Here is a 13,535-nt window from a genome sequence, read left to right as displayed (position 1 = left end):
TATAGGAGTTTATTTTCATGTTAATTTCTTGAAATTCACCCCCTCTTCATTTCCCACATCTCGTTATTTTTACTAGTTCCTTGATTTGTACCTCCTGTATCCTTATCTTTTCAGTCAAGTAGGTAATTTCCTTACCTTGCTGGAAACAATTTTCTTCTAAATTACGAAACTCAATCTAGAGACCTTCATTTTCTTATACCAATTTCACAACTTTTTCTTCAAATTTCTTCAGCAAGTCCTTAATAGTGACTAACCTGCCAAGAAAACCTTCGTTCATTATATCGTGGGCTGAGAATCCTTTGAAAGATTCCTCTGTTCGAGTGTTGTTCTCCCCTGTGGTAGCAGCCATCTTTGTTGCTGACAGTCTTCTGTTTTAAAATACCAGCTTTATCTATCATGGTTTTCACTCGCTTTAACTAATTTCTTATATCTCTTACTTTTTCCAAACTCCCTATACCTTCATGTATCCTGGGACACCACTTGCAGCTCTCTACCTGCACCACAATACTTAGGTAATTATGATACTCCTGGAGCCTGCTGCAGTGTATCTGCTGCCTCCTGGGTGTGTGTGTGTGTGTGGGTGTATTCACCTAGTTGTATTCACCTAGTTGTGTTTGTGGGGGTTGAGCTCTGCTCTTTCGGCCCGCCTCTCAACTGTCAATGAACTGTAACTGCTAACTATTTTTTTTTCATACCCACACACACACCCAGGAAGCAGCCCGTAACAGTTGTGTGCTTGCGAGTGGGTGTGAGATCTTTCGTGCGTGCGTGTACTTACCTAGTTGTGTTTGCGGGGGTTGAGCTTTGCCTCTTTGGTCCCGCCTCTCAACCGTCATTCAACTGGTGTACAGATTCCTGAGCCTACTGGGCTCTATCATATCTACATTTAAAACTGTGTATGGAGTCAGCCTCCACCACATCACTGACTAATGCATTCCACCTGTTAACTACTCTGACACTGAAAAAGTTCTTTGTAACGTCCCTGTTGCTCATTTGGGTACTCAGTTTCCATTTGAGTTCCCTTGTTTGCATACCACCAGTGTTAAATAGTTTATCCTTGTCTACCCTGTCAATACACCTGAGGATTTTGTAGGTAGTGATCATGTCTCCCCTTACTCTTCTATCTTCCAGTGTCGTAAGGTGCATTTCCCGCAGCCTTTCCTCGTAACTCATGCCTCTTAGTTCTCGGACTAATCTAGTGGCATACCTCTGAACTTTTTCCAGCTTCGTCTTGTGCTTGACAAGGTACGGGCTCCATGCTGGGGCCGCATACTCCAGGATTGGTCTTACGTATGTGGTATACAAGATTCTGAATGATTCCTTACACAGATTCCTGAAGGCTATTCTGATGTTAGCCAGCCTCGCATATGCTGCAGACGTAATTCTTTTGATGTGGGCTTCAGGAGACAGGTTTGGTGTGATATCAACCCCTAGATCTTTCTCTCTGTCCGTTTCATGAAGTACTTCATCTCCTATTCTCAGGGGCCGTGTTTCCCCTGAGCTCTATTTCCCATGTTATATCTGTTAGGAATTTTCTTATCTCATAGTTTATCTTACGGATTGCCAGCCTTTTGTTTTCAGTTCCGCCTCCTTGAGTTCAATAACCCTTCTTCAACCAGATACTCAAACACCAGTGTACTGTGGTCGCTCATTCCTACTGGGGCCTCAAAATTGATTTCCCTTATGTCGGAGTCGTTCAGAGTGAAAACTTGGTCGAGTCTCGCTGGTTCATCATTTCCTCTCATCCTAGTGGGTTCCCTGACATGTTGGCTTAGAAAGTTTCTTGTCGCCACCTCCATTAGTTTGGCTCTCCAAGTATCCTCTCCTCCATGTGGTTCCTTGTTCTCCCAGTCTATCCTTTCATGATTGAAGTCCCCCATGATGAGCAAATGGGATTCTTCAGGCAGCAGATGCTGCATTCTCAATTATAGTGTTAACTGCCATGTTGTTGTTGTCATACTCTTGCCTTGGTCTTCTGTTATTTGGTGGATGGGTTTATATCACTGTTAATATTACTTTTGGCCCTCCAATTGTCATGGTGCCTGTTATGTAGTCTGTGAATCCCTTGCAGCCTGGGATGACCATCTTTTTGAAACTCCATTCCTTTCTTATTAGTAGGGCCACACCACCTCCTCCCTTTCCTTCCCTTTCTTTACTTATTACAGTATAGTCCTGGGGAAACACCGCATTCGTTATGATTCCTGAGAGTTTTGTTTCTGTGAGTCCGATTACATCTGGGTTCACTTCTTGTGCTCATTTTATTAGTTCACTTGCCTTGCTTGTGATCCAATCTATGTTCGAGTACAGCACCCTGAAACTGACTCTCTTCTGTCCATTCTCAGATCCTATTGCTTCCCCTGAAGCAGGGAAACGGGGAGGGACCGGGATGGGAGGGCCTATGAAGGGGGACCTGGGAGATCTGGGGTGTGCGGGGGGGCTGGGAGGATCTGGTACAGGGAGGGTGGTGTAGGGGGGGGGGCTTGAGGGGGGTTGGAGAGAAAAGAGGGCTTGGGGGTGGGGAGGTGGGGGAGGCTTGTGGGTGGGGGTGAGAAGGGGGAGGCTTTGAGGAGTGTGGGAGCAGGGGAGGCTTGGTGGGGTATGACATGAAAGAGAGGGTTTGGGGGAATGAGGGGCTTGGTGGGCATAAAAGGAAGGAGGGCTTAGGGGGGGGGGAGGTTGGGGGAAGGGAATGTTGAGGGGGTTGAGGAAGAAGGGAGGGCTTAGGAGAGTGGGGGAGAAGGGAGGGATCAGGGGGGTGGGGGATACTGTAGAGTTTTGGGGGGTGGGGGAGAATGGAGGGGTTGAGGGTGGGGGAGAAGGGGGGACATGGAGGATTAGTGAAGGGTTGGGGGAGAGAAGGGAGATCCTAGGGAGGAGGGAGTGGGGGGAGGATGCCAAGGTGGGCACCTTGGGTACCAGGGGTTGGGGCAGGTAGGGCACTATTGGGTGGGAGGATGTGGAGGTGCTTCTCTCTGTGTCAGTTGAGCTGCTTGTGGAGGGTTCCCCATTCCCCTCTGGGATTGTAGGGCTCAGGGTTGTGGCTCTCTGATTCCTTTCTCTCTCCCTGTGCTCCCTCCTCATGGCTGCTGCCCTCATTCTCTCGTCCCTTGTCATATTCCTCTGCAGGAATACATTTATGAACTTCTGTACATTTGCTAGTCTGCTCTTCCTTGCTAACAAGTCCTCTTTTGTTCTCTCGCTTGTGAGTACCACCTTTATCAGTCGGTCTCTGTCCTTGTTGTACCGTTCGATCCTGAAAACTTTTTCAATATTTTGGTCAGCCCTCTCCATCTGTACCCCTTTAAGGATCTCATTAACTTCATTTTTGTCCTTGTCTCAAATTCCCACTGTACTGGTTCCTGTTTGTCTCTTAATGCCTACTATTACTACTGCTCTTTTCCTCTCTATCAGCTGGCTAGTGCATTTAGCTGCTTCCTGAATAGAAGCCACTTCCATGGCAACTTCCCTAACTGCACACCTAGCTTTAGGGCTCTTTTTAAACACTTCTACAAAACAACCCTCTTTTGCAGAAGTCCCCTAAACAGTAGCTTCACCCTCTCCCTGAAGTATGGTTTGTGTCTGGAATTGGGAAGGAGTTTCCTTCAGGCTTCTTATGTCCTCCTTTGCTGCCCTTAGTTCATCCTGCAGGTTGGTTACCGTCTCCCTCATTACCATCAGTCCTTCACTGAATTCATCCCACATTTGATGGAATATTCCCAGAATCCAGGCTTCCTGTTCCACCCCATCCTCCAGGCTTCCTGTTCCACCCCATCCTCCAGGCTTCCTGTTCCACCCCATCCTCCAGGCTTCCTGTTCCACCCCATCCTCCAGGCTTCCTGTTCCACCCCATCCTTTGAGTTTGTCTCTACCATGTTTTTCTACATGCGGATGCTTCTTCGAGATAGTCCCCCAGCCATGTTTTAACCCTATGAGAGAGATGGAGGGGGGGAGAGAGATAGTTGAGAGAGATGAGAGAGAGAAAGATGAGAGAGAGAGAGAGAGAAAGAGAGGAAAAGAGGGAGGAAGATAGAGAGAAGAGAGAGGGAATGAGAAGAAAGAGAGAGGGAGAGGAGGGAGAGAGTGAGGACGAAAAGAGAAGTGAAAGAGAATGGGAGAGAGGGAGAGAAGGCAGAGAGAAAGAGGGAGAAGAGAGAGGGAGAAGGGGAGAGGGAGAGAGAGAGAGAGCAGGATGAGAAAGAGCAGAGAGAGAGAGAGAGAGAGAGAGAGAGAGAGAGAGAGAGAGAGAGACAGACAGACAGACAGACAGACAGACAGACAGACAGACAGACAGACAGACAGACAGACAGACAGACAGACAGACAGACAGACAGACAGAGATAGATGGGGGAGCAAAAGAGATACAGTGTGAGTGAGAAAGAGGGAAGAAGAGAGTGGTTGAGAGGGAGAGAGTTAGAGGGATCTAGTGAGAGGGGAGAGGGAGAGGAGAGAGGGGGAGCTAATGGAAGGAGACGGAGAGAGAGAGAGAGGGAAAAGTGTCAGCTAGGAGGGGGAGAGAGGAAGGGAGCTGAGGAGGGAGATATATGGTCCCTCTTACCAAGGTGTCATATCGTGTTTGTGATGTATGTGTGTGTGTGTGTGTGTGTGTGTGTGTGTGTGTGTGTGTGTGTGTGTGTGTGTGTGTGTGTGTGTGTGTGTGTACTCACCTAATTGTACTCACCTAATTGAGCTTGCGGGGGCTGAGCTCTGGCTCTTTGGTCCCCCCTCTCAACCGTCAATCAACAGGTGAACAGGTTCCTGAGCCTATTGGGCTCTATCATATCTACACTTGAAACTGTGTATGGAGTCAGCCTCCACCACATCACTTCCGAATGCATTCCATTTGTCAACCACTCTGGCACTAAAAAAGTTCTTTCTAATATCTCTGTGGCTCATTTGAGCACTCAGTTTCCACTTGTGTTCCCTAGTGCGTGTGTCCCTTGTGTTAAATAGCCAGTCTTTATCTGCCCAATTAATTCCCTTGGAAACCTTGAATGTGGTGATCATGTCCCCCCCTAACTCTTCTGTCTTCCAGCGAAGTGAGGTTTAATTCCCGTAGTCTCTCCTCGTAACTCATACCTCTCAGCTCGGGTACTAGTCTGGTGGCAAACCTTTGAACCTTTTCCAATTTAGTCTTATCCTTATGGACTCCATGCTGGAGCCGCATATTCCAGGATTGGCCTGACATATGTGGTATACAAAGTTCTGAATGATTCCTTACACAAGTTTCTGAATGCCGTTCTTAAGACAGCCTGACTTATGCCGCTGATGTTATCCTCTTGATATGGGCTGCAGCGGAAAGGTCTGGCGTGATATCAACCCCCCCCCCCCCATCCCAAGTCTTTTTCTCTTTCTGTCTCTTGAAGAATATAATTTCCCAGATAATATTGTGTGTGTTTCATTGTGTGTGTATGTGTAATTACCTAAGTGTAAGTACCTAAGTGTAGTTACAGGATGAGAGCTACGCTCGTGGTGTCCCGTCTTCCCAGCACTCTTTGTCATATAACGCTTTCAAACTACTGACGGTCTTGGCCTCCACCACCTTCTCACCTAAGTTGTTCCAACGGTCTACCACTCTGTTTGCGAAAGTGAATTTTCTTATATTTCTTCGGCATCTGTGTTTAGCTAGTTTATATCTATGACCTCTTGTTCTTGAAGTTCCAGGTCTCAGGAAATCTTTCCTATCGATTTTATCAATTCATGTTACTATTTTGTATGTAGTGATATTACACCTCTTTTTCTTCTGTCTTCTAGTTTTGGCATATTTAATGCCTCTAACCCTTCCTCGTAGCTCTTGCCCTTCAGTTCTGGGAGCCACTTAGTAGCATGTCTTTGCACCTTTTCCAGTTTGTTGATGTGCTTCGTAAGATATGGGCACCACACAACCGCTGCATATTTTAGCTTTGGCCTAACAAAAGTCGTGAACAATTTCTAACAGAAGTGTTAGAAGAACAGAAGTGTGTGTGTGTGTGTGTGTGTGTGTGTGTGTGTGTGTGTGTGTGTGTGTGTGTGTGTGTGTGTGTGTGTGTGTGTGTGTTTACCTATGAGTGCTTGCCTATCAGTGACCTCGGGGAAGCGAGGTCTAGCTCTTAATGCCCCGCCTACTAGCTTTACTGTACACGTTGCGTTAAAGGTACTAAAACCCTAAAGATTTATTTAGGGTTAATCTTACCCCAAAATATATAAGATATTAAAATTTAGGCAACCCTAAAGATGGGCTGCCTAAATATTTAGGTAACACATCAACCAAAAATGAAAGATTTGATAACTGTTATGAATGAAATGAACAAAATATGGGCCGATGTATTCTCAGTATGTTCACGTTTTGTTCTACTGGAACACCAGTGGGATACCTTAATGTGCAACGGAGAAACATATACAACTATCCTACCCTGTCCATGGCTGATATAAATGTTACAAAGACAAAACTATTAATTTTTTATGGCTAATTTAGTATTCATTAGGGTTATACTAGGTCAAGGAAGAGTTATATTAAGTGGTGGTTTTCTTTCTTTCTTTGATCTTTTTGGTTGGAACTGTCGATATTATATACATCAGTGACTGATTTCTGTGGGGTACGATCATGGCTGGATGACAGGATGCTTTAGTTCAGAAATTTTTTTCCAGCGGTCTGGCCGTTGGGCAGGAAGGAGCTCCAAATAGAGTACTGTCTATTGAGCTGCTTGTGTGAACTTCCGTAAGGAGAACATTTATTCGATTTATGATGCTTGATTTCTAATAGACATTTTCACATCTAAAAGGGTTCAAGACGTGACCTGGGTTGCCTCCTTTCTTTCTAGTTTTTATAGTGGCTTCCAAGATAAAATCTATAGCCATAGCTATGTTGTCATAGTCGTAGAAGAAGATATTTTAGATGGCCAGACTTTCCGTAATGTCTTTAATTACTAAACATAAATGGAGCGGGTCAAGGAGAGATCCCTGTTGGATACCTTATCGGGAACAGACATCGTGTTCCTCGAGAAGGCAATTTGATTCTCTCAAATGATAGACAGAATGAATAAAGACAAGGAAAAGGTAATGAATAGTGCAGCGCACTGAACCTTTGCTAATATGATGAAATAATTGATTAAATCCGATTGATCAGATCGTTTTAGTATGATATGGAATGTGGGTTCACGCTGCACAAGCGGCTGCCTCACAACCTTAGTGGCTCCCCAGCCCTCACTGATGGCTGCCTCACAACCTTAGTGGCTCCCCAGCCCTCACTGATGGCTGCCTCACAACCTTTGGTGGCTCCCCAGCCCTCACTGATGGCTGCCTCACAACCTTTGGTAGCTCCCCAGCCCTCACTGATGGCTACCTCACAACCTTTGGTGGCTCCCCAGCCCTCACTGATGGCTGCCTCACAACCTTTGGTGGCTCCCCAGCCCTCACTGATGGCTGCCTCACAACCTTTGGTGGCTCCCCAACCCTCACTGATGGCTGCCTCACAACCTTGGTGGCTCCCCAGCCCTCACTGATGGCTGCCTCACAACCTTGGTGGCTCCCCAGCCCTCACTGATGGCTGCCTCACAACCTTTCGTGGCTCCCCAGCCCTCACTGATGGCTGCCTCACAACCTTGGTGGATCCCCAGCCCTCACTGATGGCTGCCTCACAACCTTGGTGGCTCCCCAGCCCTCACTGATGGCTGCCTCACAACCTTGGTGGATCCCCAGCCCTCACTGATGGCTGCCTCACAACCTTGGTGGATCCCCAGCCCTCACTGATGGCTGCCTCACAACCTTGGTGGATCCCCAGCCCTCACTGATGGCTGCCTCACAACCTTGGTGGATCCCCAGCCCTCACTGATGGCTGCCTCACAACCTTAGTGGCTCCCCAGCCCTCACTGATGGCTGCCTCACAACCTTGGTGGATCCCCAGCCCTCACTGATGGCTGCCTCACAACCTTGGTGGCTCCCCAGCCCTCACTGATGGCTGCCTCACAACCTTGGTGGCTCCCCAGCCCTCACTGATGTGTTTTCAACAAGTTGAAACATTGATAAGTCCGAAAGAGTTGCCAAGAGCGATTGTTCAGATTAACCCAGCCTTATTATTATTAAGTGCACACCATCAACTCCCCCAAATGAAGGGACTGTTCGATACTTCTTGTTCTCGACCGCGGCCGTGCGGTAATTGCACCAGTGAACCTGGACTTAGTCAAGTGATGGCAGTGGAGTCACTGCTGTTATCTAGATAATTAATACATTAATTATTATGGACTTGGACAAAAATCACTAACAAGAATCTTCCATCGTCTGTTGTGTTGGTCTTCACTAAGGATCAATCGACTCAAGACAGGTGTCAACTATGTTCTGATGGATATCGCTCATGAAATTAAATTTACTATGATTATGTAATTAATTGCCAGGATTTTGGCATCGTACTTTTAATTATAATGTTGGGAGCACAACATTAGTTAGTATGGGACACACAATCCAGGCTGAAAGAAAAATATTCACTAATAGTTCCGTGTTCGATTATCACCGGGGATTATCATTGTAGGAAGTGCCGTACTGCACTACGCCAATATTACAACCTCAGGGGCATGAGGTTGTAACTATATGATCATAGTTCTCGCTGGAACTCCGTTACTTTAACTCCGTAATGATGCACTAATCACTGCGGTATTTAAAGTGGACACATGGATATCTAAACAGATGCTCTTATATTCAAGTATAATTATTCAAACACATTGACAAGTTAATTATTGTATAACTTATGCAAGTGTGAAAGCTAGCTGACATGTGACTCACATCCACGTTAACTATATGGAATGATTCTCTATAGCGTCCAACTGCCTTGGTTACGAGAAAGAGAAACATCTTGTCTACAATATCGCAAGACCAGCCATTCACCTGTACAGACAGGTACTGGTGAGTCCACCTGGTCCAGCACACAGGTCCGCCCCGTACTAGAGACACTACCAGCCCGGACACCACACGTGGTCCAGCACACAGGTCCGCTCCGTACTGGAGACACTACCAGCCCGGACACCACACCTGGTCCAGCACACAGGTCCGCCCCGTACTAGAGACACTACCAGCCCGGACACCACACCTGGTCCAGCACACAGGTCCGCCCCGTACTAGAGACACTACCAGCCCGGACACCACACCTGGTCCAGCACACAGGTCCGCCCCGTACTAGAGACACTACCAGCCCGGACACCACACCTGGTCCAGCACACAGGTCCGCCCCGTACTAGAGACACTACCAGCCCGGACACCACACCTGGTCCAGCACACAGGTCCGCCCCGTACTAGAGACACTACCAGCCCGGACACCACACCTGGTCCAGCACACAGGTCCGCCCCGTACTAGAGACACTACCAGCCCGGACACCACACCTGGTCCAGCACACAGGTCCGCCCCGTACTAGAGACACTACCAGCCCGGACACCACACCTGGTCCAGCACACAGGTCCGCCCCGTACTAGAGACACTACCAGCCCGGACACCACACCTGGTCCAGCACACAGGTCCGCCCCGTACTAGAGACACTACCAGCCCGGACACCACACCTGGTCCAGCACACAGGTCCGCCCCGTACTAGAGACACTACCAGCCCGGACACCACACCTGGTCCAGCACACAGGTCCGCCCCGTACTAGAGACACTACCAGCCCGGACACCACACCTGGTCCAGCACACAGGTCCGCCCCGTACTGGAGACACTACCAGCCCGGACACCACACGTGGTCCAGCACACAGGTCCGCCCCGTACTAGAGACACTACCAGCCCGGACACCACACCTGGTCCAGCACACAGGTCCGCCCCGTACTGGAGACACTACCAGCCCGGACACCACACCTGGTCCAGCACACAGGTCCGCCCCGTACTGGAGACACTACCAGCCCGGACACCACACCTGGTCCAGCACACAGGTCCGCCCCGTACTGGAGACACTACCAGCCCGGACACCACACGTGGTCCAGCACACAGGTCCGCCCCGTACTGGAGACACTACCAGCCCGGACACCACACGTCCAAATAACATCAAGCAATTACGTCTTCCCACACAGTTCCCTCTGCAATATGTATGACTACACACTGTGTTGAGGGTGAGGGGGGTCCAGGAGCTAGAGTTCACGCCAGGAGAATAGTGTTGTTAGCATTGAAAGAGTATGTATCACTATACGTCATATTTGATGAAAACCAGCAGGAAGACCCGAACGTTCATTATCTCACCCCAGACAGTGGTGAGGGAGATGAACCGGTTGGGCTTGATGGTGGACCTGTCTCATGTGTCTCAGGCAACGATGAAGGCAGCACTGGAGGTCTCAAGGGCGCCTGTTATCTTTAGTCACTCCTCTGTCTACGCTATCTGCAAGAACCCCAGGAACGTCCCTGACGACATCCTCAGGAAGCTGGTGAGTAGTACCTTGTGGAGAGAGAGAGAGAGAGAGAGAGAGAGAGAGAGAGAGAGAGAGAGAGAGAGAGAGAGAGAGAGAGAGAGAGATATGGGGGAGCAAGAGAAATATAGTGCGAGTGAGAAAGAGGGAAGAAGAGAGTGGTTGAGAGGGAGAGAGTTAGAGGGATCTAGTGAGAGGGGGGGGGGGTGAGACAGACATGCAGTCATACTGAAATGATAAACAGCCTGGACAGACCTGATGAGTAGCGACAGACAAGCAGATTTAACAACGAGAGAGAACTAGAGGTGAGAAGATGTAAGTGGAAAGAGAGGAATCTTCTCTCTCGTGTACTCGTATCAACTGCCACAAGTGACAGTTCTCAAGCCAAGTCCTTTCCCTTGATAATTTCTTTTAAGGGAAAGGAATTATCAGGGGAAAGCACCATGCCATTACGACTATATAACACTTGGAAGGGGTCAGGTTAAGGATTTGGGATGGGACGGGGAAAGGAATGGTGCCCAACAACTTGGACGATCGGGAATTGAACGCCGACCTGCATGAAGCGAAACCGTCGCCCTACCGTCCAGTCCAAGTTGTTGGGGGTACTGGGGAGGAAGAGGACATATGGGTGAACAAGGGTGGAGTAACAGATTGATTGACTGATGATGATCAAGCCACCCAAAAGGTGGCACGGGCATGAATAGCCCGTAAGCGGTGGCCCTTTTGAGCCATTACCAGTATCAAAAGATGATACTGGAGATCTGTGGAGGCGCAACTGCACCCTGCGTGACGGGAGATGTCTCCCAGGCCAAATGGTGACCAAATGGTGAGGAGTAACAGGTTTGGGAAGGTTAATATATGGGAGGTGAGGTGTGGAGGAGGAATAAGAGACAACATTCGGATGTGTGAGAGGATATTAAACACGAGTAAACATATTTCTACGGGCTATTCATACCCGTGCAACCTCTTGGGTGGCTTAATCTTCATCAATCAGTTCAACTTGCAGCAGTGTTCACACCAATACCTTTAGTGATGGTCAGTAAGACTTCACTCTCTGACTGAAGCATATTTACCCAGACAGTATCGCCAACGGTGCACTAACATTTTAAAACTTAATTCTAGTGATATATTCTAAGCCTCATAAACTACAGAAAGATAACAAGACAAATAGTACTACCAGAAATGAGCCGCAGATTGGTCACTCCCAGAAGCTTGCTTCACAAGGTCCTCAAATACAGCAAAAAATTCAAATTAAATCCGTTTTTATCGAGAGTGTTTCAAACCACTCATGATATTCACAATAAAAAAACATCATAAAACGTATTTCTCTTTGTTAAAAAAAATCACATTGATATTTCATAACATTAGTGTTTTTAACGTAATGATGTGAAATTAAACCAAAACAATGGATCAAATGTCACAAGTGAAGCCTGGCCCCTGGCCGGGCTACGGGAGTAGAACGACTCCTCAAACCCTCTCCAGGTATGCTCCAGGTAAAACCATCTATATAATCATCTATTAGAACAAGCAAAAAGTCACACAATATAAAAGTCATAAGTCGCCTCAATTAACTAGTAACCGGGTTCTTTTCGTATCTAACTTTATATGGGGCTTTAATGCCTCTTCTTGCTCGATCCAACCCCGACTCATAGGCATGGTATTATGAACTGGCAGAAAAAGTCCAACAGAAATGGTGTTGGAACGAAAATGTTTGAGACTTAAATACACTAAGGGATACACTTTCCTCTACACTAAGGAAACAAACATAGGAATGTGCCTAATGCCAACAGTGACTGCCCAGACAGGTACAAGAGGAGTGTTGTTAACGCTTATGTCGACCATGCTCTCAGCCACAGCTCAGGATGGAAGCAAGTCGACGAAGAACTCTGAAGGGTAAGGCAGGTCCTAGTCAACAACGGCTTCTCCAATGGTTTCGTTGAAGACATCATAAGAAGGAAAGTGAAACGCCATGCAACCTCTGAAGAGACAACTAACACAACACCTATACCCCCTATTAGACTATTTTACAGGAACTTCTTTTCCACAGCTCATAAAACGGAGGAAAGGGTCCTGAAAGATATTGTTAATAGAAACGTTATCCCTACAGACAAAAATCAGAAGATACAACTGACGATTTACTATAAAACCAAGAAAACGGCCAGCCTACTCATGAGAAACTCTCCAAACACAAAGCAGAACGCTTTAAAAGAGACCAACGTCGTCTATGCCTTCAAATGCCCTCTTGGGGACTGTAAGCCTCAAAAAACTCAGTATATAGGCAAGACAACAACATCTCTTTCCAGGCGTTTAACGATGCATAAGCAACAGGGCTCCATTAAAGAACATATAATCTCTTCCCACAACCAAACCATCACCAGAGAAATCTTAGCAAACAACACAGAAATCATCGATAGATACAGCGATAGCAGGCGGCTTGCCATCTGCGAGGCACTACACATCAAGAAGTAAACACCAGCAATCAATAGTCAATTAATGCACAACTATATTCTACCCACTTCAACACTCCGCTCCAATATAGAAGCATTAAGAAATATGGGCCAATAGGCCCTCTGCAATTACTTCCATTCTTACCTTTAACGCCCATTGTTTCGTGTTCTGTCTTGTGTTGAAAGTTTGTTTTCACCTCATCCAAAACTGTTGTAACATATCACCTCACCCAAATGCAGGTATAAAAAATCGAAGATGTTTAAGCTCTATTCAGTTATAGTTGTGTGTGTGTGCAAACTAAAGTCTTTGAAAATGTAATAAGTTTTACGAAACGCGCTCAGGTGTCGCGTCAGACTAGAAATAAAAATGAATTTTGGAGAATTGATTTTTCAATTACCATCAACAGTAAAAAGAAACATAAGAAAGATCAAGAAAATTCGTGTTAGAATTACTAATCTTACTTTTTCGGTCATATTTAATAATATATATATATATATATATATATATATATATATATATATATATATATATATATATATATATATATATATATATATAATATATATTATATATATATATATATATATTATATATATATATATATTATTATATATATATAATATATATAATATAATATATATCAGAAAAACGGCCAGCCTACTCATGAGAAACTCTCCAGACACAAAGCAGTACGCTTTAAAAGAGACCAACGTCGTCTATGCCTTCAAATGCCCAC

At 46.4% G+C, this 13,535-nt stretch overlaps 1 protein-coding gene across 1 annotated transcript in view; it reads left to right on the top strand.

The window, feature by feature from the left end:
- Positions 1–13,535, top strand: part of LOC138354707 (dipeptidase 1-like) — a 184,276-nt gene that overhangs the window by 146,929 nt on the left and 23,812 nt on the right. Inside the window, exon 6 of the mRNA XM_069309129.1 lies at positions 10,193–10,369. Coding sequence (XP_069165230.1) covers positions 10,193–10,369 — 177 coding nt within the window. The remainder of the gene's footprint in view (positions 1–10,192; positions 10,370–13,535) is intronic.

Source organism: Procambarus clarkii, chromosome 6 (genome assembly GCF_040958095.1).
Source record: "Procambarus clarkii isolate CNS0578487 chromosome 6, FALCON_Pclarkii_2.0, whole genome shotgun sequence".
NCBI classification, from domain to species: Eukaryota; Metazoa; Arthropoda; class Malacostraca; order Decapoda; family Cambaridae; genus Procambarus; species Procambarus clarkii.
Note: the sequence above shows the minus strand (reverse complement) of the source record. Positions and strands in the feature narration are given on the sequence as shown.